The sequence below is a fragment of the Maylandia zebra genome, linkage group LG18 (assembly GCF_041146795.1).
Source record: "Maylandia zebra isolate NMK-2024a linkage group LG18, Mzebra_GT3a, whole genome shotgun sequence".
Taxonomy (NCBI): Eukaryota; Metazoa; Chordata; class Actinopteri; order Cichliformes; family Cichlidae; genus Maylandia; species Maylandia zebra.
This window is the reverse complement of record NC_135184.1, coordinates 26,569,282-26,594,202: the sequence shown is the minus strand read 5'-3', so window position 1 is coordinate 26,594,202 and position 24,921 is coordinate 26,569,282. Positions and strand designations below refer to the sequence as shown.

Sequence of the window (24,921 nt, the reverse complement as noted above, 5' to 3'; positions counted from 1 at the left end):
GCCGTTTCAACATCCCATAATGAAACTGTTCTGTCTTGATGGGATGACAAGACAACCATCCGTATGGTATGAGGTGGCAATGAATGATTTTAGGCAGGGGTGTCAAACCTAAGGCCCGGAGGCCAGAATTGGCCCAACAAAGAAGACACGAATCTGGCCCACTGGATAGCTTTCGGTAATGTGAAGGAGGGCATAAAATTGTAACTGTATTTTCATGGGTTTTACAGCTTTTCCTACTAAAGATAAGGATAAAGACATCCCCGGTGACGTCCATATGACACCAAAGTAATTAAATAAATGATAAATAATGACAGAAGTGTTATTGTTTTTTCACTATGTACCAGCAAAGGCACATACAGCCCACTTTGATCTTAAGTGGGCCAGACTAGTGAAAGCCTCCTTTACCTCATATCTTAATATAGGAAAAAGAATTACAAGTTCAAACATGCATCTCACTTTTTCTACACATTTAATCCCCGAGTTTAAACGTGTAGAAAACAAGTACTGCTGTAATAAATCAAGGAAATGTGTCAGCACAGCTCCTCACACTTAAATCATAAGAAATAAATGTGCAAAATTCAAGAAAAAGTTCTGGCAGCTCTGTATACCTATTACTTCATTACTTTATTTTAGTAAGAATGGCTATGAGAGATGTATTTATCAGCAGGAAAAGTGATGAAAATACAGTTAAAAGTCAAAAATGTATGCTCTGCTGTTGAAATTGCACTTCTTTGTCTTATATTTAAATATCTCAGGGATTAAATGTGTAATCAAAGGTCTTTACACTGACTGAAAGGGGTGTATCAGTGGTTCGGCCCACTTAAGATCAAAGTGAGCTGTATGTGACCATCAATGTAAAACGATTTAAGGACCTATGGATGTCATGAAAACACTAAATTATGGAACATCTTTTGGAAGAATTGTGTTTCACTTCTTAGGAGCATCAATGCCAATGTGCATCAAAGCTGAAACAACTTACTAAAGACACTTTATCACGGTTTTTCCTTTCATTTGCCGCGCGCCTTATATACAAGCAAAGGGCTGGAGGATGTTTGCGGATCTTATTTAACTATTTGAATGCACTGGCTGAAATCCCTACACAGACTCCTCATTCTAGACTGTGTAATTATACATTTGCAGTGAGTGTAGGCTTTGATATCATGTGTTGCGTGACTCCTTCACTGGTCAGGTGTGCTGTATTTATCCAAGTCAGAGCCTAAACAGAAATGTTTGTATCGCTGTGTAAGCAAGTTAAAGAGGCAGAAACAGGTCAAGTGCGCGTATAGAAACACACTACCTTTAAGAAAAATAGACATTTTATAGACACTTGACATCACCTTTTGCCTTTTTCATACTTCCATGTGACTTGCTTCAGTAAAGAGGACCTGTTAGGCTAACTAAGCACACCTGGGTGCCCTCCTCGCCTGAGCCTCTGCCCGGACCCTGAGACAGCTATCCGCATATAAAACTCACGTACATGTACAAGATGGTCAGGTTGGCCCCCTCTGTGACCTGCGTTGTTGCAACTAAAGTGCTCCGGGCTTTCACAACAGAGACTCACAGCAGCTCTCACCTGCTGCCTCCTTCCCGCCACCAAGCCTATTTAACCGGCTCGCGTTGCATTTGAGGACCTGGACAAGTGGCCGTCTGACAACTAAGTACTTGAACTTTAACTGCGACGCTAACATTTCCACAACTAAATGAAGACTGCAAGTAAAGTTTACTACTCTGTTAGTCACTTCTGTTTAATGAGTGCACCTACCTGTCAGTCTCGGTTCCTGTCACCTTACGCTCCTGTAGCCCTCTCTTTAATGTTACTATTATTTCATTGATTTGGCCTCCAAAAAACTTTCTACAAATGAAGAGGTGCTGGCATCCCCGAGAGCTCCTTGTCCTGTGGAGTGGATGAAGCTGATGAAAGTTTGCTGAATGCTTACACAGCAGCAGTATCCGAAATACTGCCCGGGTATGAATGCAGAGGCTGCTGGCGTCGGTTCTGCGCTGTCCTTGTACAACACAAAGATCTTCTATACGTTTACCGATGGATAACTCCATTCAAGAGCAGTCATTGTTTCATTTATCTGAATTTATGTGTATTTATTTATTTTATTTATTTGTATTTGCATAAGGAGGCATTTAAAATATATATTAAAATGAAAAAAACATGCAAAAATACGGAAGGCTTTATTAAAAATAAATAAGGTCCAATTAGTCAACTGATTGTCTCATTCATGATATTTTAATTATAGAACTGAGGAAATAGTCACCTTGCTTGCTCACTCATTAATTAGCTGATAAGTATCGCTTCATAACACAGTCATGCTTTACATTATTATGACATACAATTAAAAATGGCAGAGCCACTAAAGGCACAGTGAGGAGTGCCTGATCTATCTATCTATCTATCTATCTATCTATCTATCTATCTATCAAGTTATGTTTCAAGCGATCTGCCAGTCATTTCCCTTTTTTACTAAAGCACTACATAGTGTTTCATTTTTGTAGGTTGGTTTGTTTCACCGCAGGAATAAGTAGCGAAGTGAGACGTCTTTTATTTTCTCATATCTCTGTTGCGCATTCACTTTGTCATCCCACTCTTAAAGAAATATTCTCCCATTTAGATTTTTCATGCTACCACCTTGCTGACAGTTGTCTCTGCAAACTGAAATGAAGCCTCTGTGGACGTGTTCAGATATTTCACTTACAGAGATTCCTACAAAGAACAACTGGGTGTATTTAAAGAGAACAACAGGGATAGGGAATGAGGTAGGACCTCTAGCTCCTGTTCCCCTTGATTTTATACCTGATACAATTAAAAGCTGCCCAAGTCATTAGAAGAATGCGCTATGATTTGGTGGTGGTGAACGCACTCTGTGAACTAACATAGATGATAGGTTTTTATGACAAATCAGCTCATTTATAACAAAAAAATCTTTTTCGGACGTACGTTATTCCGAAAGTCATTGAGAATAAAACGTTTACGAGCCGCTGACGGTCCGATTTGAATTAGATTCACCTGCCTGAACACGCTGGAAAAAGCACAAATGCCAAATCATGCACTAACGATTTCTTTACTTTGTGTCCATCTTCCGGTCAAATTGTGTCACAGCAGCTTTTTGTGTTTACGGGATCATTTTGAAAAAGGACACTAAATGAATGGGCTTTAATACAGACAAAAAAGAAACGAAAAACTAATTAATCATTGACATGAATACTTATTAACTATTAAGTTGCATAAAGTCAGACTTTGCAAATTTACATTTAAATGGAACATATTCAGCCAATTTCCAGCTTTACTTTATCTTTCTACGCCATCGAGGATCTTTTACATGCTTCAGTTTAAAATATATAATTTTTTTATTTTAAAACTTTGTTTTTCGACTTCGGTCATTTAAATATTCCATAGGCTATAAATAAAATAGGCATTTTTTACATTGCACATTTGAGGTTAATTTTTATTTTAAATCATTTAACACACTTCAGTGGGCTACATACTTAGTGTTACTATCAGTCCAATACCAATAACAGTGTTGGTATCGATACTAGTGATATTTGGATGAGTCCACTCACCTCTACTACACCTCAATGTGAATAATTAAGCAAAACTCAAATAGTTGTGTTTATTGAAGAAGAAAACTGTAAGGCCAAGAAAATGTGTTCACAGTTTATTTGTTTTTTTAGCTGAATATTTTAACAATTTGCAAGCACAAAGGAATTTTACATTTTTTTTCCAAGTTCACCAACTTTTGATCTTAACAGAAATCAAGAAAATTATCTGAACCTCTTTCAGCATACAGAAGCTCGGCTCTCCATTGGAGACATGAAACAAAAAAAAAGGAACAAAGGAAATCTCAACAAATTCATCAAAAGGTAAAATGTAGTTTTATTCATTCAAACTAAATCCACAGTGTAGAGTGGTGATTAGTTATGGAAATAATACTGGACCACAATGCTGTGGCCATGGTAAGTGTTTGTAACACTCCTTTCTTTAAAGCCAAAATTCCTTCAATAGTAGACCTTGAAGATGGAACAGATCAGCTGGGCCGGATGAAATGGGCTCTTAAACCGTACACCTTGAAACCATGTACCCAAATAAGTGCATTTTTTGTCGTAAAATCGTATCTTTGGTAGAATACAGTAGCCATTACTTCACGTGCCCTACTCCCCTACACTGTTGAGGCTAGTGGTCTCTTCCAATTTTAGCTAAAATTGCAGTACTTTAAGGTGAAACAAGCAGAAGCAGGTTTAACAAATGCAATAAAAAGAGAAGAGTGAGGTTCCACCTTTATTTTTTTTTTCAAACAAATCAGGATGAAACCACTGCAGTTAGCTTAAAGTTTTCCAGACAATATTGGACAAGAAGACATCCCAGCTAATCCAGACATTAGCAACAGCTGGTAATGATAGTGAATTATCATGACCTGAAACGATGGTTCAGAAACTGTGCTTCTTTAGATGATCCATCACATGAAAAAGCTCTGGCCTCTGATTTTAATATCAGGTACTCTGAGATGCTTTTGCTAAAGTGATACTGTGATGGTTATTTTTCATTTTTATTTCATCCAGCCAAAGGACTGATGTTCTCCATGGTATAGGACAAAGGATGAGCTTAAGCCAGAGGTATACATTGTCCGGCCATCTTTTCATAATCAATAATCGCTACTCCTCCTACAGTATTTGTCATTTTTTAGCTAAATATGCACACAATGAGATCCTAATTAGTCCTTACCCAAAAAGGTCAAAGTCATAGGCACATTTGCTGTTTTCTGTGCTTGAAGACAAGTCAGGATAGTACTTAATCAGGGAGATGCTCTTTACCCTCGTGGCCCACACTGAGGCTATCCTCCAGAGACTGACAAGCATCCTCTAATCTTTGTGTAAGTAGTTTGGGCTCACTGTCAGCCAGAAAAAAGATGAACATCTGTGCATAAGATGGCCTCACCCCTCCCTCCATCACTATGAATATCTGCACCCGTGCAGTTAAAATAACTTTCCTGGGTTCTACCATCAACACTACCCTCTCACTTAATATGGAACTCAGTTGATGACTCAGGAAGGTAAACACTATTGTGGCCTTTTTGTCCTGCAGGGTGTGTAAAAATAAAGTGCTGACTGACCACACAAAGATCAAAGTGTAGCAGCCCTGTGTCAACAGCCCCTTACTGTATGGACGTGAAACCTGGATCACCTAAATGAGACCACTCAACTCGTTCAACACGCGGTGCCTCAGAAGCGTCTTTGGATTCAGATGGCAGGACCGCTTTCCAACCACTGGCACACCAACCATCTGTGCTCGGTAGCTTGTAGCTATGATATTGGTGTGACATGATGAGGGCCAAAGTATTGAAGATCGTGATATTTAAAATACCACAGGTTCAAATTCAAGATTTGTTTTTTTCTTTGTGCAAGTTTTTTTTAGCGGAAGGCTCACATATTTTCTATCATGACATATCATATATTGGTTTTATGGAAAATTTTAGTAAAAGGAAAATGAACACTGTGGAACAGATGTGATGACTTTGTGGAAATCCATTAAAAAACTGTCTGTTAATCACACCATCATACTGGCTGTCACACCGCCAGTTGTAATAAGAGGGCCAAGCCATGAACAAGGGAGGGCAAAGGACTTTTCTAGAATTCATTATCCAGAGACCAGATGTCCCCTGCTAGGGAGTTGGCACAGGCCTGAATGGTCCAGGTCGCCTGGGCAAGCTTGTTGCGGAACAGCTCAGCGTTGGCCTCTGGGCTGGCAGACTTCAGAGCGTCGAGGTGGCTGGACAGAGGTTTGAGGGTGTGGGGGCCGGAGCCCAGCAGGATGTGGCGAAAGGGGCTGTCTATCGGAGAAACGTAGGGTGACAGGAAGTTCCTTTCCACCTATAGTAACAGGAGGAGGAACATGGAGGAGTTTGTTAAAAGTGTTCTGGGTCACCAGACTTTTCTGTCATATAAAAGGAGGCAATTAGCAGCTAAAAAGAAAACTACCTTGAATACTATTGCGCTTTACAGTAGATAAAAAGTAATGCAGTAAAATAAAATATGACGTATTCCATTTTAAATATGACACAAAAGTAGCTAAACCACACTAAAATATATGAAATCCTTTGGCCAAAAGCTCAGATAGCAGCTTAGCTTTAGCTTTATTGTTGTCTCCACTTTATAAGCCCATTAGCTGTGTTGATTCACCAGTTGAATTAATAATTATCAGTTCAAAAGAAGGAAATATTTACAATAACAGCAACAATTGCTAAGATATATCCATATTTTCCACAGAATTTCTCAGGAAGAATTACTGAGTGTTGGAAGCCTTACCGTCATGATGCGGTCATTGATCATGCGGCACATCTCCACGTTTTCCAGGTCGCTGTTTTGGATGTCAGCTGTCAATATGTTAGAGACACGGTTGTAGGAGCCAGAGGCCATGACCAACCACTGCCCAGTCAGGGTCTTGGGCAACAGCTGGGGCTGCAACTGGAAGCAGACAAATATGCAGGAGTGATTTAGTTTTCACAATAAACTCAATTTGGTAACTGGACGTGCAAGATCTGACCAGAGTCTGGGCAAAAGAGTAAGAGAGGTGACGTTACTCTACATCTCTTCAACTTGCTTTCAACTAGATAAATAGATTTCATTTAACTAAATATAACATTTCTTTTTTATGTAGTTGTTAATGAGTCCTTAATTAATAAAATAAAAATGTAGTTTCAAAATAATCTTCTTTTACTCTAATTAAGTCTTGGATTAATCGTTTACGCTTTGCCCGATTCTGCTCAGAGCCCAAAGCGAACTCAGCATATCCAGGCTGTGTGACTTAGACCTAATATCTCAACTCTTAACCTCTCAGACTCACTATCACATCTCTATCATCCAACCTTCCTTTATCTCATAAGTTCTTGAAAGAGTAAAACAGCTAAGTGATCATCTCAGAGGAATTGTTTATTTGAAGAGTTTCAGTCAGGTTTCAGAATTCACAGCACAGAAACAGCTTTAGTGAAGGGTACGAATGATCTTCTTATGCCCTCTGTGCTTGTCCTGCTAGACCTCAGTGCAGCGTTCAATACTGTTGACCATAATATTTTATTTCAGCCATTAGAGCATGCTGTAAGTGTGCTGCATTGATTTGAATCATATCCATCTAATACAGTACAATTTGTTCATGTAAATGGGAAGTCTTATTTCACACACCAAGGTTAATTATGGAGTTCCACAGGTTTCTGTGTTAGGACCAATTCTGTTTACATAACACATGCTTACACAAGCCCTGCAACAGACTGTGGACCTGGTCAAGGTATACTTCCCCATGGTAGCTGGGATATGCCATTAGGATAGATGGCTTAACTTGTCCTCCAGTAACACTGTGAGGAATCTTGAAGTCATTTTTGACCAGCAAATGTCCTGCAGTGTGTATATTGAACAAAATGCTTTCTTGCATTTGTGCAATATCTCTAAAATTAGAAACATCGTTCTCAAAGTAATGTTGATACTAGTTCATACATTTAGTACTTCTAGGTTGGACTACTGGAATTAAGCCTTCAGTTGATCCAAAATGCTGCAGCCAGAGTACTGACAGGGATTAGAAAGAGAAAGCATATTTCTGATCATGGTTATGCAAGAGGTTTCTATTGTTAAAAGGGAGTTCTTCCTTCCCACTGTCGCCAAGTGCTATCTAATAGGTGGTCGTCTAACTGTTGGGGTTTTCTCTGCAATATTGTAAGGTTTTTACCTTACAATATAAATTGTCTTGAGGCGACTGTTGTGATTTGACGCTATATAAATAAAAATGAAGAAGTAGTGAAACTTCTTTGTAATACAGAAACCTTTGAGTTACCTGGATAGGACGAATTCCAGCTTTGAAGTACAGGCTTGTAATCAGATAGTTGTTGTGTTTCTAGCATTCCAATTACATGTTGTCAACAGCGAAGTCTCAGAATGACCTCTGGTGGACCAACTATGTAACATCAACACTCATAACATGGTCGAAGTGTGTTTCTCTCTTCTCTGTTTCCTTTGTTAAAAACTTTTATTGGCATCATTGTATCAATGTCAATACTGATATATCAGCAATGGTCAAGTTGCTCCTGATTTCTGCAGCCCTGCTCTCAACAAGGTAAATACTATCTTCTTTTACAAGGACACTGGTGAACACTCACCCTCTGAACAGCCTTGACCTTCCCATTAATCTGAACCACGTGGCTGCGTATGAGCTGGTTGTACTTCTTCAGGTCCATCTGCAGCAGGTGGTCATGGACCAGCCTCAGTGCTATGTGACCTGCAAACTGGCCCGCTCTCACAGCCAGCTGAGGAACCTGGCTGGCTGTGACAGAGTTCAGGTTTTCTCGGGTGTCCAGGTTTGTGCCAAAGTGCGGGTAGTCCTGAGGAGGCACACAGGATGTTTTAAGAACTACTCTCAGATCTACAAAGTTGGCATTAGTTAAGAAACTATTTAAGAACTTGTAGTACAGAAGAATTCACTTACTGAACTTCCAGAGTGGAATCTGAAAGCGACTGAGGGAATGCCGGAGAAGGCGAGGAAAGGATACGCAGCACTGTCCATCCTCAGAGGCTCCAGACTTCAAAATCAAACACAAAAAAGAAGAGTGAGAATGACAGCCTACTTTCAAACAAGAAGGCTGTGATAATCATCACTGGCTATACTTTGTTATCTTTAATTAGACGGACTCACATAGCAGACTCCCAGTTGTTCTTTCCAAACTGAGAAAGAAGAGACTTGTCCTTGTCATAGTTCACCTAAGAAGAAAACAAATACTTTGATTAAACTCTTGTTTTATTTTACAAATAAAACTGACCAACAGAATTATTTCTGCAGAAGAGATCAGCTGTGGAGTTACCTCTTTCAGAGCGTTTTGGACCAGGCTGTGCAGCAACGGGCTGGCTGCTACTTTAAACCCATTCTGACCTAGAATAACAAGACCACTAATATTTAGTTATCCTCAAACATAAGTGATGCTTTTTGCATGTGTTTGTAAAAGTTTGACATTAAACAGCTTCAGGGGTACAAGAAGTCTGCATCCATGGCAGCAAATACCTGTCACAATGCCGTCCAGGTTGATGTAGGCGACTGCTTTCATGCTCAGAGAGGACAGATAACCCTGGAACAAAGAAATAGCCAAAATAAATTTATACTCAGCCACTTTGTTAGGTACATCTTTTCAAATGTTTGCTCTCTAATAAGCCAATTTATGCATGTAGACATGAACCAGATGTGAGATGAAACTGAACAATTGTGCAGCAAATGCTTGATGCTATTGTGTCAATATGAACCAAAATCTCTGAGAAATTTTTCCATCACTTTGTTGAATATATGACATGAAAAATTAAGCTATTATAGCGTGTATTTACATGAACAGAGTACACTCATTATTAATGCAGTTTTGCCTTGCATTTCTCACCTCCAACCACTCGGTGGCGCCAACACTCCCATACTCTCCTGCACTCCAACTGGCAAACACCATGCTCCTCCTGGGTTTGAATCCATCTGACAAAGTGGAAACACATTTAATAAAACTAATGAAGCCGGCGCGTTTTTTAGCTGCTCAGTGACAAACTTTAGCGTCTGATGTGAAGTTTACATCAATTTCATTACTGTTACGTATTCATTTGGTTTTTTTCCCCAATTCAGTTTTATCTATATACAGCCAAATTGCAAGCTAAAGAGGTAAAACAGAGAACACGCCAACAATCAGACTTGAAGCACTTGGTGACAGTGGAAAATAAAAACTCCCTCTTAACAGCAAGAAAAATTAGGAAGAAAAAGAGGTGGGTAAAGAAGCACTCAGTGCATCATGGGAGGCCCACAGCACCATAACTAAGGGAGGATTCAGGATCACCTGATCCAGCCATAACTATAAGCTGTAGCAAAAAGGAAAGTTTAAAGCCTAATCTTAAAAGTAGAAACGGTGTCAGTCTCCCAAATCCACCTGGGAGTTGGTTCCAAAGAAGAGCGCCCTGAAAGCTAAAGGCTCTGCCCCCCCATTCTCCTTTTAAATATTGTGAGAACCACAAGTAGGCCTTCAGACTGAGAGTCAAGTACTCAGCCTGGGTAATTACAAACTGTGAGGTCTTTAAGATAAGATGGGGCCTGATTATTCAAGACCTTTTTTGAGAATGTTAAGGTTTTTGAATAAGATTCAGGATTTAACATGAAGCCTGTGAAGCAAAGACAGTATCGGAGAAATGTTTTCTCTTTCTAGTCCCTGTCAGTATTCTCAGTCCAGCACTTTGAAACAACTGAAGACACATCCTGGTCAAAAACAACCCCAAGATATCTAAAAGTTTTATTTCATTCCAAGACAATGCAATTGTTAGGGCCAAGTATGATAGCCTTGGTTTTCATTTAGAAGCAGGAAGTTAGAGCCAGGTCTTTATGGCTTTAAGACATTCCTGTCGTTCAACTAATTGGTGCGTGCCATCTGGCTTCACTGATACATTAAACTGGGTATCCTTTGCATAGCAATGAAAATGAATGATATGCTTTCCCATGATAGTGCCTAAGAGAAGCATGTATAAAGTATCAACAGGTGCTCACCGTTCTCCACCATGTCAGAGATGGAACGCACCAGCTCTACGAGGATGCTGGTGCCCACGGTTGATGCTGCAAAGCCCGGGCCCCACGCATCCCTCTGGGCCCCAATGACCACGTATCGATCTGCAGACGGTCACAGGACATTCATCACTCGCATCGTTTCCATATTTCCTGATCACAGGATCTCTCTCATTACTCATCTTTGCTGTACCTGCATCCACAAAGCCTTTGATGACCCCAAAGACATTATTTATCCTTTTCTCAGTAAGGACATTGTTGACTTCCACAGTAATAACATCGCTCTCATCTCCGAGTCTATTGATGCCCTCCCAACCATTTGGCTGAGTTCTACCCCCGAGCTGCCTGTTGGATGCAGACAAACATCAACTCTTTATTGATGCCCTGTTTATTACAAGCTTCGACAATCTTTCTGATACCAGTATGATGTTTGTGAGCCTTACCTCAGAATTTTGGTTCCCATGCCTGTTGTGATAGTCTGAGCCAAAATATGTGGCAGGCCTGAAGACTGCACAGGTGGAAACTGGGTGTGGTTGAAGGAGGGGAAGCCTGGGGTGTAGGGATCCCCAGAGCCCATGTGGACCTGTGGGAATCAGAAGAAAAACACAATGCAGTGCAATTGCTTCCTCTTAGCAACAGTATTAGGTTTACAGACTTTAGAGTTTGTAATACATGTCAAATCAGTCTTCATATTCCCTGTCTGTCTTTTTGTCTATGCTTCTACAGAACCTACCAGCAATGGTAGCACCCTCACTTGCTCAAAACTCCAGAAAAGCTCCCACTGCATTCCAATTCTTTGAATCTTGAGAACATCAAACAAACTAAGCACGTAGAGCACTTCAGTGGGTTTTATTCCAAGACATTTTAAAACTGCCCTCACTCACATGTCCAAAGAGTGAAGTATCATTTCCAATAGGGTAATCAGCAGGGTCTGGGTAGATCAGCACAGCAGAAGCGTTCACTTTGGCTGCATTGGCTACCTATAAGCAGAGAAACAAGGCAATGGAAAATTAAGTTCACCAACAGTAAAGATTTTTGCATGAATCCATCCATCTTTTTGCAGTGTTTCATGCAAAAAGAAGTAAACTTAAGTCCCACAATCACTAAACTGGTATCACTAGTATGACCTCAGATTTACAAAGTACCCTATTGCCTACCCTGTCACATCAGCTGCCACATATTAAGCCTGTTCATCTGATAGATTTAAACATGTCACTTCTATGTGTGAATCTGTGCCATTTAGCAAAACAGTCTCTCCTGAATTTATGCACAAAATGTTCTCCGAGCTTTATTTCATCACAGCCTCATGCAGGAAAGAGGATGAAGAAAAGTGTAGAGAAGTGAAAGCTTTTTACACACACACAAAAAACAAAACCAAAACCAGATTTAAACTGGACTAAAACTTCTGTTTGATATTTTGACATTTTCAAATTGCAATTTAGGGACATGACAGATTTGCAAGGAATTACAACACGCACAGATATTACCCAAGTCACCCCAGGAAAGATAATTCCTGTTTGAATAGTTTACTAATACAACTTTTGCATCTTTTTAAGCATCCCACCTTCTCAGCAAAGCTGATCCTTCCAGCTCTGACCAGCATCACCCTGTTATTCATGTTGATGTTCATGTTCTTCAGCTGTTTGAAGTCATCTTCCTGTCCATAATGGGCATACAGCACTGCACCCTGGAGCCATCAGAAACAGAAATGTCACTGCAAGTGTCACTGTACATTTTTCCTACTCATAATTTAGCCTTCTGATTACCCTTGCTGTTCCACTGGCGCTGTAGGACAGGAAACCCGTTGGACGTTCCTCTGATCCGTTCTTGAAAACTATTCTGTTGTATCCAGATGCTGGGGGGTCCTGAACCTTGACAAAGTACTCATCAGTCCAGGTCTTCATGCCGTACTCCTTAAACTTTTTTATCACCTTGTTCCCCAGATCTTCATCACCAGGAGAACCAGCCCGGTGGTTGCTACTGGTCAGCTGACTGTGAACGAACACAGGGAAAACAAATGGAGGCAAGAAAACAGGGCCCAGTTATTCTCATTTAAAACTGCAATGCACATAAAATTTGTACAGCACTGTACATGCAATGTGTGGGGTTTCTATTCACCTTAGTGCAATCTCTAAGTTGGATGTATTTAGTTTATCACCAAGCAGTTTTCTCACATCATCCCAGTCCATGAAAGGGACAGCACCAGTCTTATGGGTAATATCATCTTCAGAAGGTGCACAGGAGCAGTTCAGATCCTTATTCTTATGAACCAGGTAGCCAGTCAAATAGCCTGAACGTGGTAGTCATTTAAAATGAGGAAACAATTACTAATAAGGAAAGGGAACACACCCAAGACCAGACCATAGCACAGAGTCAGCATTTTGAAATACCAGTGAGGGACCAAGAGACCTAAAGTTTGTACACTATCAGCGCTTACACCTCCAGACTAAATTCATGGCTATAAACTGTCAAATTGTTGCTCAGATGAATGCAAGGTCAAAGCTGGGCTATGTTTTTCAGATGATAAAATTATACTTTGTAAGTTTTCACACACACATGGAAAATGTTTAAAAAAAATGTAACTTTCTAGGCATATGCATCTCCTCAGACAAACAGAAATATGCCAACTATGCCTTTCTCCCTCTCTTACCAATGACAAATGTGAAGACGATGGTAGCTGCCATGAAGCAGAGGCTCTTGGTTGTACATTCAAAGTTTTGAGCCACGTGTGGTTGGCGGTTTGACTTGTGACTAAGGTGGCCTTCGTCGCCATTCTCCCCAACCTCCTCATTCATGTCAGACGACTGTATCATCTCCACCTGGCTGGTGTCACCTTCCATATTATCAGGCAAGTTGAATCGTGTGTAGGAGTGTGGTTCATTGTTAAACTAACAAAACAGAAACAGAAAAGGTCAGGGTAAGCAAAACATATTATTTCAGTAACTACCAAAGAATATAGAACCTGGGTGGGAATCATAGACAGCATGCCCACTGATCCAGTTCTGTTTTCTTAATATATGTTACCACGAGTCTTCGATTAAACAGTTTCAAAGGTATTTATACCACTGCTATGCTGACGATACACTGTTTTACTTTTCTGTTAATCCAAAAGCCTCAACAGTCCCTCCTGCCTCAGTGAATGTTTCACTGTCATTACTGATTGAAAGTCTTCAAATTTCCTCCATCTCAGTGCCAAAAACTGAAGTTCTTGTGTTCGGCCTCGACAGTTCCTCTAAGCAGGTCAGTCATTACACCAGAGCAGTTTCAGTGCAGCGCACTAGCAGGCTAGTGATTCGCTACATGCGGTAGGTGGTAAGTTAGATTCAGATTTTCCATTTGGATTTAGTTTGTATTATCCCCCAAGAGAAAAGTGTCTTGGTTTGTGAATTGGATTTTGGTAGAGTGTCCCTGTGCCAAAGGAAATACTGCACAGTGAAATGTATATTTGAAGTAACCTTTCAGTTAAGAGGTGGAAATGGAAAAATAAATAAATAAAGGGGGGGATTCAAGCTTAATACTAAGCTTGTTAACACTCACTGAATACTTACAATTTGGGATATCGCTGATCTTGCTTGGTCCATGGCTGCTTCAGAGGATTCTGAGAAGATAAACCAAAAAGTTAGACTACTCCAGCCAAGTTTAAGTCTTTAAATGACAGGCATTTTATCCTCCAAAGAGACTTAAAGTCAGGTGGTGCGTGAATGTAACTTTTTATTCAACTTAAATCCCTCACAGTGCGAGCAGTGGGTTGCTGCTTTTTACTTGCAGGAACATCCAAAGAATATATCCCATGTCTTGTCATTGGTCCGATTCTTCTTATCCTAAAGGCAGAGCTGGCAGGGGAGCAAAAGGCCAGTGTCCTGCACAGGTCGACACACAATGACACCACCGACTCTTTGGTCTCGCCCATCGTGGTAGCGAGGTAGGAATGGATAAACTGTTTCTGTGGGCTGGGTCGATTTATACTCATAAAGAGTTGCGATCAGGAGTGCTTGTAATTGATTGATTGTTTGATTGAAATCTGTGGGAGCCAGAATTCTGGATGTTTGTAGGGGATCAACTACTTCCTTCACTCAATGACAAATGCAAATAAATTTATAACTTTTATGCAATGTGTTTTTTTGTGGATTTGTGGTTGTGTCTCTTTTCATTAAAATGAAAATACCATAACAAGTACAGACTGTTCTTCTCTTTGGAAGTGGGTAACCTTACAGATTCATCACAAATCAAATAATAATTCCTCCACTGTTAAGAAGTCAAAGGCAAGTTGTATAAGGAGCTTAAGCTATGGGACAGAATCTATACAAGCTAATCATAAGAATCTCTTTAGCCCATAAGAAACCTCTTTACACGTTGAGGAAAGTTTCTGTTAAAGTTTTAACACTGACTCTCCCATAGTTTTCTTGAAAGTAAAAATGGGTCTGGGGTCTTATGTAGTAATGCTTCCCTGTACAGTTCTTATCATATCTACAGGTACGTGCATTATCAGAAGAAATATTATTTCTGTTAAACGTGCACATAATGTCAAACACATAAACACTACACCCGCGACAAGATTACAGAAGAGAGTTTCTGATCACTCAGGATTGTTTTTCATTAACTCATATGTGATACTGCAGAGCCACTTAGAGGCTTTCCACTGCTGGCTGAGGACTGTCATAGAGGACGCACATGCAGAATTCTGCTGTGGATTCAAAGTTATCAGACAACGCATGTGACTAAAGTGGACAATGAGTCTAAACTGGAGGGCGTAAAATGCACCTCTTGTCGTTAAAATACAGATGGAAGCTGAAAAAAACCCTGCAACATTCATACTGCAGTGACATGTGGGCCATTTAAGGGGAAATTACGAAAGGAATTGCACAACAACAACAAAAATAATAATAAATAAAACTTTTTCTGCTCAGCAAACAGTAGTTGAAACCTCGACCTCGGCTCCCAGGTCAAAACAATTCGCGCTATGACTGCAGAAACTGTGCAGCACACGGACGGGTGTTGATGTTGTTTCCACGTAGAGTCGTTGTAGTCACTCAGACCGTGTCTTACACAGTGAGAAATATAGATCTGAAAACTAATCTGATTAGTACATAGTCGTGATCAAACAGCCACATAATGCTCTTTCCACGGCACAGACTACACTACACCAGAGTGTGTTTTCCCAAATTAATGAGCAAATGAAACAAATGCACAACACTTTTACGCTTATCCTTATCTAAATTCTCTCTGATGTGTTACATGGCGAACTTACTGTGTCAGACTGTTGCCTCTCTGTGACCGATGTCAGCATCATAAATCGGGGGACACAGTTCTCTGAGCAGGAAGATCTTTAGCGCAGTTGGGAAAGAAATGGGCGTGAAAGGGCGAGATCACGAGTTTGGAGTCACCGCTCAGTGGTAACATACTTCCTCTAATCTTTTCTAACGACAATATTTTTATTTACATTGTTTATTCTAACCCTTGAGTAGGCAATGGGCGGATCGCGGTCCGGATCTGGACCCAGATGACGTTCTGTGTGGAACCAGATCGTTTATATTTTACTCTGCGCAGCTTTCCACGAACTTACGGTAAGGTTATTTTTAATGTGCGCAGCTTTTTCTTTTGTGTTTACGGTACTCGACGTACACAGGAAGCAAACGGGTTAAACGCGTACGTTATAAGCCATCCCACGTGACATTACTCAACCAATCAAATAATTTCTTCAGTTGAACAGGCGCATTGCGCGTGTGCGAAAACAAAGTTTTGTACTGAATGTACACATTATGGGAAACAGTATCACCATAATATTAAAAAAACTACCTACTGTTATTAACATTTTGGAAATTACTGCTCCTGATAATTATACTTTTATATGAAAGGTGATTAAAAACTATTTATAGTGACCCCTGCCACTGATAAATAAATAACTCAATAAATAAACACGTGGGTTCTGTTTCAGTGCCACATGGTTGAGGACCTTCTCCCCTGCTTTGACAGGTCTGCACAGATTAGCTCCAATGCCAGGAAATGTGTTTCGTATTTGATTCAGATCACTTTATTAAATTCATGCATATAATCAGGGCTTTGCGTTGTTTTGTTGTTGTTGTTGTTGTTTTTATTTTTAATGCCGCTGATTATTGCAAATCTTTATACACTGGTGCTTCTGTAAAAATCAATCGGAAATTTCTGTATCTATCACAGTATGAGATATTTTAGCTAGTGATAAAAAAAAATAAAGCTCAGGTTTGAACACCGCAGCAGCAATAGTAGAACAAAAAAAAACAGTTTTCCTCATGGTAAACTATAGAAAGTCATTGACTTATTGTCATCATACGGCGCTTTTAACAAATGAACATTGTGAAAACAATATGATGACTTAGTAGATATCCACTGAAAACGTGGTGATTAATCACAACAGCACTGCCTGTTGTAATAAGAGGGCCAAACCATGAACAAGGGAGGGAAAAGGACTTTTCTAGATTTCATTATCCAGAGACCAGATGTCCCCTGCTAGGGAGTTGGCACAGGTCTGAATGGTCCAGGTCGCCTGGGCAAACTGGTTGCGGAACAGCTCGGCGTCTGCGTCGGGGTCGGCAGTCGTCAAAGAGTCGAGGTGGTTGGTCAGAGCTTTGAGGGTGTGGGGACCGGAGCCCAGCAGGATGTGACGGAAGGGGCTGTCTCTGGGAGAAACGTAGGGTGACAGGAAGTTCCTTTCCACCTATAGCAAGAAGACGGACATCATGAAAGAGCTGGATAAAAACCAACGTTATCAACAAATTTATTGGACAGTCCCGTCCTTTGAAAAGCAGAAAGCAGACACTGAAGACTACCTACATCAACTATTACACTTGACTGTGATTAAAATGTGATGTATCCCACTTAATATACGATCCAAAGGTAGCTAAACCATCACTAAAGTTGTAATTTCAGCTCATCAAAAGCAGAGGTGGCAGCTTGTGAAATCAACTAAACTTGATAGACTGAGTTTTTTCCCCCTTACCGTCATGATGCGGTCATTGATCACGCGGCACATCTCGATGTCCTCCAGGTCGCTGTTCTGGATGTCGGCTGCCAGCGCGCTAGAGGCACGGCTGTAGGAGCCAGAGGCCATGATCAACCACTTCACTGTCAGAGCTTTGGGCAACAGCTGGGGCTGCATCTGCAAGCACACAAACATGCAGGGATGACTTTTCTCCCACAAACTCAAGTTAGTAAGCTGGACATTCAAGACCTGACCACAGCTTTGTCTTCTATGATGAGAGGAGTAACCAGGCAAAACAAACTGATTCAAAACTGATCATTTAAGTTGAGTGATGAAAAACACGACAACAGTCAAGTTGCTCCTGATTTCTGCAGCCCTGCTCTCAACAAGGTAAATACTATCTTCTTTTACAAGGACACTGGTGAACACTCACCCTCTGAACAGCCTTGACCTTCCCATTAATCTGAACCACGTGGCTGCGTATGAGCTGGTTGTACTTCTTCAGGTCCATCTGCAGCAGGTGGTCATGGACCAGCCTCAGTGCTATGTGACCTGCAAACTGGCCCGCTCTCACAGCCAGCTGAGGAACCTGGCTGGCTGTGACAGAGTTCAGGTTTTCTCGGGTGTCCAGGATTGTGCCAAATTGCGGGTAGTCCTGAGGAGGCACACAGGATGTTTTAAGAACTACTCTCAGATCTACAAAGTTGGCATTAGTTAAGAAACTATTTAAGAACTTGTAGTACAGAAGAATTCACTTACTGAACTTCCAGAGTGGAATCTGAAAGCGACTGAGGGAATGCCGGAGAAGGCGAGGAAAGGATACGCAGCACTGTCCATCCTCAGAGGCTCCAGACTTCAAAATCAAACGTAAAAAAGAAGAGTGAGAATGACAGCCTACTTTCAAACAAGAAGGCTGTGATAATCATCACTGGCTATACTTTGTTATCTTTAATTAGACGGACTCACATAGCAGACTCCCAGTTGTTCTTTCCAAACTGAGAAAGAAGAGACTTGTCCTTGTCATAGTTCACCTAAGAAGAAAACAAATACTTTGATTAAACTCTTGTTTTATTTTACAAATAAAACTGACCAACAGAATTATTTCTGCAGAAGAGATCAGCTGTGGAGTTACCTCTTTCAGAGCGTTTTGGACCAGGCTGTGCAGCAACGGGCTGGCTGCTACTTTAAACCCATTCTGACCTAGAATAACAAGACCACTAATATTTAGTTATCCTCAAACATAAGCAGTGTTGGTCAAGTTACTTGAAAAAAGTAATCAGTAACTAATTACTGATTACTTCCCCAAAAAAATAATCCCGTTACTTTACTGATTACTTATTTTCAAAAGTAATTAATTACTTAGTTACTTTTTAAAAACACGATTTACAACCTGAATAGGTGATAAAGCAATAGATCTTTCAGCCCAATTCTACTTTTTCTGCATAATTCATCATACAAAATGTAATCAAATGGAAAAGTCTCTTTTTAAAACTTGTTTTATTAGTTTTAATCTTTTAACTTTATGCATCAAGCAAAAATTTAATTATATGCACCATTCTCTGACTGGAAGAAATTTCTTTAATATTTAAACCTATTTTCTGCACATTCCAGCTTCATGAGTACAAGAAGTCTGCATCCATGGAAGTAAATACCTGTCACAATGCCATCCAGGTTGATGTAGGTGAATGCTTTCATGCTCAGAGAGGACAGATAACCCTGGAACAAAGAAATATCCAATATATGAATGAGACTGAGCACAATCACTAATAATTATCCTCCTCAGAATAAGTCTATTCATTTACGTCTTCTTTAATGGGCATTTGTTTTTGGTCTACATCTTTTGACTTATTTGAGCTATCCTAAAAAGAAATCCTGATGTACGAAGTAGAAAACATCCTGGGCTTTCCATTGATATCTCATGCATTTTGGGGGGGGGGTCTCTTTTAGCACCAAAGATGAAGGAAATCGCAAAAAAAGTACAATGAGAAGATTTATTTTTGTTGAGTAAAAGAAAAATGCAGCTAATCTGAAACTTTGCCATGCACTTCTTACCTCCAACCACTCGGTGGCGCCAACACTCCCATACTCTCCCGCACTCCAGCTCGCAAACACAATACTCCTCCTCGGTTTGAATCCATCTATCAAAGTGGAAACACAATTAATCAAACTCATGAAGCCAGCATGTTCTTTAGCTGCTCAGTATCTGACGTGAAGTGTACATCCAGGATCATTTTATTTGGAAATTAAAAACCAAACATCAGCTGCCGACAGGTGCTCACCGTTCTCCACCATGTCAGAGATGGAACGCGCCAGCTCGACGAGGACGCTGGTGCCCACGCTTGATGCTGCAAAGCCCGGGCCCCACGCATCCCTCTGGGCCCCAATGACCACGTATCGATCTGCAGACGGTCACAGGACATTCATCACTCGCATCGTTTCCATATTTCCTGATCACAGGATCTCTCTCATTATTCATCTTTGCTGTACCTGCATCCACAAAGCCTTTGATGACCCCAAAGAAATTATTTATCCTTTTCTCAGTAAGGACATTGTTGACTTCCACAGTAATAACATCGCTCTCATCTCCGAGTCTATTGATGCTCCCCCAACCATTTGGCTGAGTTCTACCCCCGAGCTGCCTGTGGGATGCAGACAAACATCAACCCTTTATTGATGCCCTGTTTATTACAAGCTTCAACCATCTTTCTGATACCAGTATGATGTTTGTGAGTCTTACCTCAGAATGTTCATTCCCATGCCTGTTGTGATAGTCTGAGCCAAAATATTTGGCAGGCCTGAAGACTGCACAGGTGGAAACTGGGTGTGGTTGAAGGAGGGGAAGCCTGGGGTGTAGGGATCCCCAGAGCCCATGTGGACCTGTGGGAATCAGACAGATGAAAAGATGATCTTAGAGTGGATCATGACATCTTTTCAAAGGTAGCTTTAATCAAACTAAACACATGAACCCCATTATTATTGTGGTTATCATTTAGATTATTGCACTGGTAGAGGAAGCGCAACTACTTCCTCTTATGAACAGTGCTAGGTTTAAATGCACTTCACAACATGTGTATTGTCGACATGTCAAACATCTGTCCTCTCATTTCATATTTAAACAACAGTCTTCACCTTTCCTTCAGTGTACTCATCTGAGTATTTTCCCAGGTGATTTACACCTGAGGAGTAAAAACTGTCTTCACTCACATGTCCAAAGAGTGGAGTGCTCTCGCCGATCGAGTAATCAGCAGGGTCTGGGTAGATCAGCACAGCAGAGGCGTTCACTTTGGCTGCATTGGCTACCTATAAGCAGAGAAACAAGGCAATGGGAAGCTAAGTTCACCAACAGTAAAATTATTCGAATGAATCACATAATATAAAACGAAGTTTCATGGTAAAAACATAATTTCTTCTGCGATGAATAAAGTATGATTCTGATTCAGTTGGGGAGAAAGAGGATGAGATGGAGATGACAAAGGAGAATGCAGTGATGGAGGAGGCAGATGAAGGAAAGGAGGAGAAAGATTATGAGAAAAGTATGAAAATATAAATCTGCAGATCTTAAAAGGTCATATAGTTCGGAAGGTCTCGCCTGTACAGAAACACACACACGAAAATTCTAATGGAATTCTACTGAAGGTTAAGAACAGAGGACATCTACAAATATTGACAAGTACCACAGGGAATAAAGTCTCGTTCAAATGATGTTCCATCTTATTTTGAAACCACCCACCTTCTCAGCAAAGCTGATCCTTCCAGCTCTGACCAGCATCACCCTGTTATTCATGTCGATGTTCATGTCCTTTAACTGCCTCAGGTCATCTTCCTGTCCATAATGGGCATACAGCACTGCACCCTGGAGCCATCAGAAACAGAAATGTCACTGCAAGTGTCACTGTACATTTCTCCTACTCATAATTTAGCCTTCTGATTACCCTTGCTGTTCCACTGGCGCTGTAGGACAGGAAACCCGTTGGACGTTCCTCTGATCCGTTCTTGAAAACTATTCTGTTGTATCCAGATGCTGGGGGGTCCTGAACCTTGACAAAGTGCTCATCAGTCCAGGTCTTCATGCCGTACTCCTTAAACTTTGTTATCACCTTGTTTCCCAGATCTTCATCACCAGGAGAACCAGCCCGGTGGTTGCTACTGGTCAGCTGACTGTGACAGGGAAAACAAAAACGGGTTACTTACTGTTAAAACTACAACACACATAACAAAATGTGTGCAGTGCATGGAGCTTCTATTCACCCAAGGACAGCGTCCATACTGGATGTAGTCAGTTTTTCAGCAAGAAGCTTTTTCACATCATCCCAGTCCATGAGGGGAGCAGCACCGGTCTCATGGGCGACAGAAACGTCTTCATAACGGAGAGCAGAGGTTGCACAGGTGGGAGCCAAATCCTTATTCCGATGGACCAGGTAGCCAATCAAATAGCCTGAAAGTGGCAGTGATTCCAGATAAGGGATGGGAACAGATCAACTGAATTAAGTGACTCAACTGACTACAAAACCACAGCTTCCTCTTTTAACTTGCTTTCTTACCGAAGATGAAGACGAGGATGATAGCAGCTGCTATGAAGCAGAGGACTTTGGGTGTACATCTACATTTTTGAGGGACGTATTGTTTGCGGCTTGACTTGTGATTGAGGTGATCTCCAACCTCAAACGGCTCATTTATGCCAGATGACTCTATAATCTCCACATGCCTGGTGTCATCTTCCATATTCTGGGTAGGTCGAATCATGTGTAGAAGTGTGGTTTACTGTTAAACTGACAAAAACAAAAAATCATGGTAATCAGAATATATCACTTCTGTATTTTCCAAACGACATCATAAGTCATAAGGCCAGCTTATGATTTCCCACGCTGTCAAAAAAGTAATTTTCCTTCTTCATAAACATGCCTCTAACAAATAACTCATCATTTAAATGCATTTTTGCTGTGTTAAAATCAGATGACAGGCTCTCAAAAACTATGAACACAGGAAAGCTGTCTCCTTTCACTTTCACAATCATCTACTCTTTCTAGCCCTACTTTCACCTTCCCAGTCTTTTTCTTGAGGTAACTTGTCTCTTAACCTGCATATATTTCCTGTGTGCTCAAAACACATCACAGATAATGATGTATGAGAAAACCATCCAAACAAATATTTGCTTGAATAGTGAAAATAAAGCAGAAAGATTATTCAATTCAATTTGATATAAAACAGCATCATATCAACAATTTGTCAAACAGTCTCGTCAAGAGTTAATAAACTGAACTTACTATTTGAGATTCCCGAGAGCCTAAAAAAGGTGGATGGTCACCGTCTTTGGTGGCAAAAAGAAAGTGGGGATCTGCTTCCTGATTTGTTGTATATTAAAAGAGGAGGTGGTGGGCAGGGAAGGACCTTTTTACTCTTTCTGTTCTCCAGAATTGCAAAAAGCTCCATTTCAGTTTTTACCGAAATGAAACTTGTCTTTCAGGTTTTTAATCTCCTTAGTCAAGTTTAACTGTAGATTAATAGTTATCAGACACTGCGTGTGACTAGAATTGGCCAGGAATCTAAACAAGACGGGCTAAAATACACATTCAGGGGAAATTACCCAGCAAACAACAGAACTACCAGTAAAGTGTTTTTGTTCATTTGTAGACTTTGTCTCAGTGAACTTCACTGAAACCCTGACATTGTCTCCCTGCTCACAATGATTTGCGGTATGACTGCAAAAGGTGAACCATAGAGGGAAGAATGCTGGTGTCGTTTCCATGTAGAATAAGGATCTAGCGAGAGCGTAACAAAGTAAGAAATATAAATCAGATAACTGCTGTGGGGGGATTAAATTTCCATATAATGGCATTCAGAATTTCAGGTAAAAAAAAAAAAAAGGTCAGATTTCAAACTGCTATTATTTTTGAAATAATTTGATATTAATTGAGTAACACTGTGAAGGTGTATACTTTTCACTTAAAGTAAAATTAAAAACCAGATTGACCTAATATTGAATGAGTAAGACGGTGAGAGTGTGTGCTGTTGATCTAAAGTGAAATGAGTCCGTGGAAACACGAGGTTTCCTTATAATGGCATTCTGAATGTGAAGAAAAAACTGCACTTATGACATTTCAGCAGACTTTTAATTTGAAATTCAACAACAAAGTGATGTGATACTGACTGGGTAACACTGTAATGGTGTAAACTTGACCTAAAGTGAAATTAGTCTGTATGCTTGTAATGGCTGTACATGCATTTTAAAAGACGGACCATTTTCTTCTACTTATCCAATTCAGGGTCGCAGGGGGCTGGAGCCTATCGCCGCTGTCATGGGGTGAGAGGCAGGTTACACCCTGGAAAGGTCAAGGATTAGGGCCACTCACTTTTTTTCTCAGTGAATTCTGAAAAACCTCAGAAATGCCAAGAAATGTCAGAATTGTGAGATTAGTGTGAGAATTCTGACTTTTTGTTTTCAGAATAGTGAAAAGAAAAAACAAAGTTTTCTTCAGCTCTAACCGTCTTCAATGGTACTGGGTACATTCTCAAATGCTTATTTTTTCTCAGGACATTTGAGGCCACCAAACACTCGTTGATAATCTCCTAATCAGAGAATGGGCTGCAGTTTTTGGTCATTTTATCCAGCTCTATCCTGGGACATAGACTTGAGTAAATTAATGCATAAAGTCTGTTTTTTGTTCAAACTCTGCTTTCTGCATCTCTGTTGTTTTTCATGCAAGTTGTGCATTGGCTGGCACACAAGTAGGTAGGTCAATCACCAAAAGCAGTGGCCTTAAAAAACAGAGCTACAAAGTTTTTCTGGAATTTCCCTTAAAAAAGTAAATAAACAAAAATAAAATGGAAAATAGAATTTTACAAAAAAAACCAAACAGTGAGTTGGTACACTTCTTTAATAAAAAGGTAAGGAACAACCAAAGTGTCGCACATGGCCTGGGGTCAGCACAACGCACAGGCAGGCTTTTTCCAACTGATTGGCTGCTGCTTACAGACAAAAAGGTTTAACAGCAGGTGGTGGGGCTGCTGTGTAGCTAAGCTGCTGCTCTCAGTGACATCATACAGAGCCAAAAGTAGAGCCTCTGCTGACAATCAGAGGTGGGTAGAGCAGCCAAAAATTGTACTCCAGTAAAAGTAGCACTACCTTAACATAGTTTTATTCAAGTAAAAAGCAGCCATCCAAGAAATTACTCATGTAAGAGTAAAACGGTATTTATTTAAAAAAAGGCTACTTGAATATTGAGTAACTAATCATAACATCTGATTTAATATTAAAATGGTTCTGTAAAAGCGCTATATAAATACAGGCCATTTACCATTTAAAAAAAAATTAGATAATCAGACAAGAACAACGTTTAAAATACCAAAATTTGCACTAAAGACAGAAAAAGAAATATATATATATATAAATAACATGATTACAAAA

The 24,921-nt window shown here is 40.3% G+C and overlaps 3 protein-coding genes across 3 annotated transcripts in view; all 3 read right to left on the bottom strand.

Moving 5' to 3' along the window:
* The window catches only part of tnk2b (tyrosine kinase, non-receptor, 2b), a 57,275-nt gene extending 55,268 nt beyond the window's left edge, over positions 1-2,007 (bottom strand). Inside the window, exon 1 of the mRNA XM_076877203.1 lies at positions 1,763-2,007. The gene's annotated coding sequence lies outside the window, so the exon portion shown is untranslated. The remainder of the gene's footprint in view (positions 1-1,762) is intronic.
* A 1,645-nt stretch (positions 2,008-3,652) lies between these two features.
* On the bottom strand, positions 3,653-16,064 carry LOC106674511 (transferrin receptor protein 1). The gene is made up of 18 exons (XM_014410892.4): positions 15,807-16,064; positions 14,107-14,156; positions 13,209-13,446; positions 12,677-12,848; positions 12,325-12,550; positions 12,123-12,245; positions 11,443-11,538; positions 11,002-11,141; positions 10,752-10,903; positions 10,544-10,663; positions 9,408-9,493; positions 9,044-9,107; positions 8,847-8,914; positions 8,681-8,745; positions 8,474-8,567; positions 8,148-8,369; positions 6,310-6,468; positions 3,653-5,874 (listed from the first exon to the last, which is right to left on the bottom strand). Exons 2-18 carry the CDS (start codon positions 14,137-14,139, stop codon positions 5,632-5,634), a joined length of 2,301 nt encoding a protein of 766 aa, XP_014266378.4. The 5' UTR covers positions 14,140-14,156; positions 15,807-16,064; the 3' UTR covers positions 3,653-5,631.
* Positions 16,065-16,895: 831 nt separating this feature from the next.
* On the bottom strand, positions 16,896-22,253 carry LOC106675711 (transferrin receptor protein 1). Its single transcript, XM_014410894.3, has 16 exons — positions 22,058-22,253; positions 21,765-21,951; positions 21,449-21,674; positions 21,247-21,369; positions 20,721-20,816; positions 20,254-20,393; positions 20,004-20,155; positions 19,796-19,915; positions 19,569-19,654; positions 19,169-19,232; positions 18,649-18,716; positions 18,483-18,547; positions 18,276-18,369; positions 17,950-18,171; positions 17,535-17,693; positions 16,896-17,252 (listed from the first exon to the last, which is right to left on the bottom strand). The coding sequence occupies exons 1-16, from the start codon at positions 22,236-22,238 to the stop codon at positions 17,010-17,012; spliced, it is 2,226 nt and encodes a 741-aa protein (XP_014266380.3). The 5' UTR covers positions 22,239-22,253; the 3' UTR covers positions 16,896-17,009.
* Between the last annotated feature and the right edge of the window lie 2,668 nt (positions 22,254-24,921).

What these genes read in the sequence shown, in the direction of transcription:
- LOC106674511 (XM_014410892.4), bottom strand. Translation starts at nt 14,139, where the DNA reads ATGGACCAAGCAAGATCAGCGATATCCCAAATT. An exon ending in AACTTAGAGATTGCACTAAG is followed by an intron (nt 12,551 to 12,676) that starts GTGAATAGAAAC and finishes GTTCGTTCACAG; the next exon opens with TCAGCTGACCAGTAGCAACC. An exon ending in AACAACTGGGAGTCTGCTAT is followed by an intron (nt 8,568 to 8,680) that starts GTGAGTCCGTCT and finishes TTGATTTTGAAG; the next exon opens with TCTGGAGCCTCTGAGGATGG.
- LOC106675711 (XM_014410894.3), bottom strand. Translation starts at nt 22,238, where the DNA reads ATGGAAGATGACACCAGGCATGTGGAGATTATAGAGTCATCTGGCATA. An exon ending in GCACTCCACTCTTTGGACAT is followed by an intron (nt 20,394 to 20,720) that starts GTGAGTGAAGAC and finishes TGATTCCCACAG; the next exon opens with GTCCACATGGGCTCTGGGGA. An exon ending in AGGTCAAGGCTGTTCAGAGG is followed by an intron (nt 17,694 to 17,949) that starts GTGAGTGTTCAC and finishes GTGTGCTTGCAG; the next exon opens with ATGCAGCCCCAGCTGTTGCC.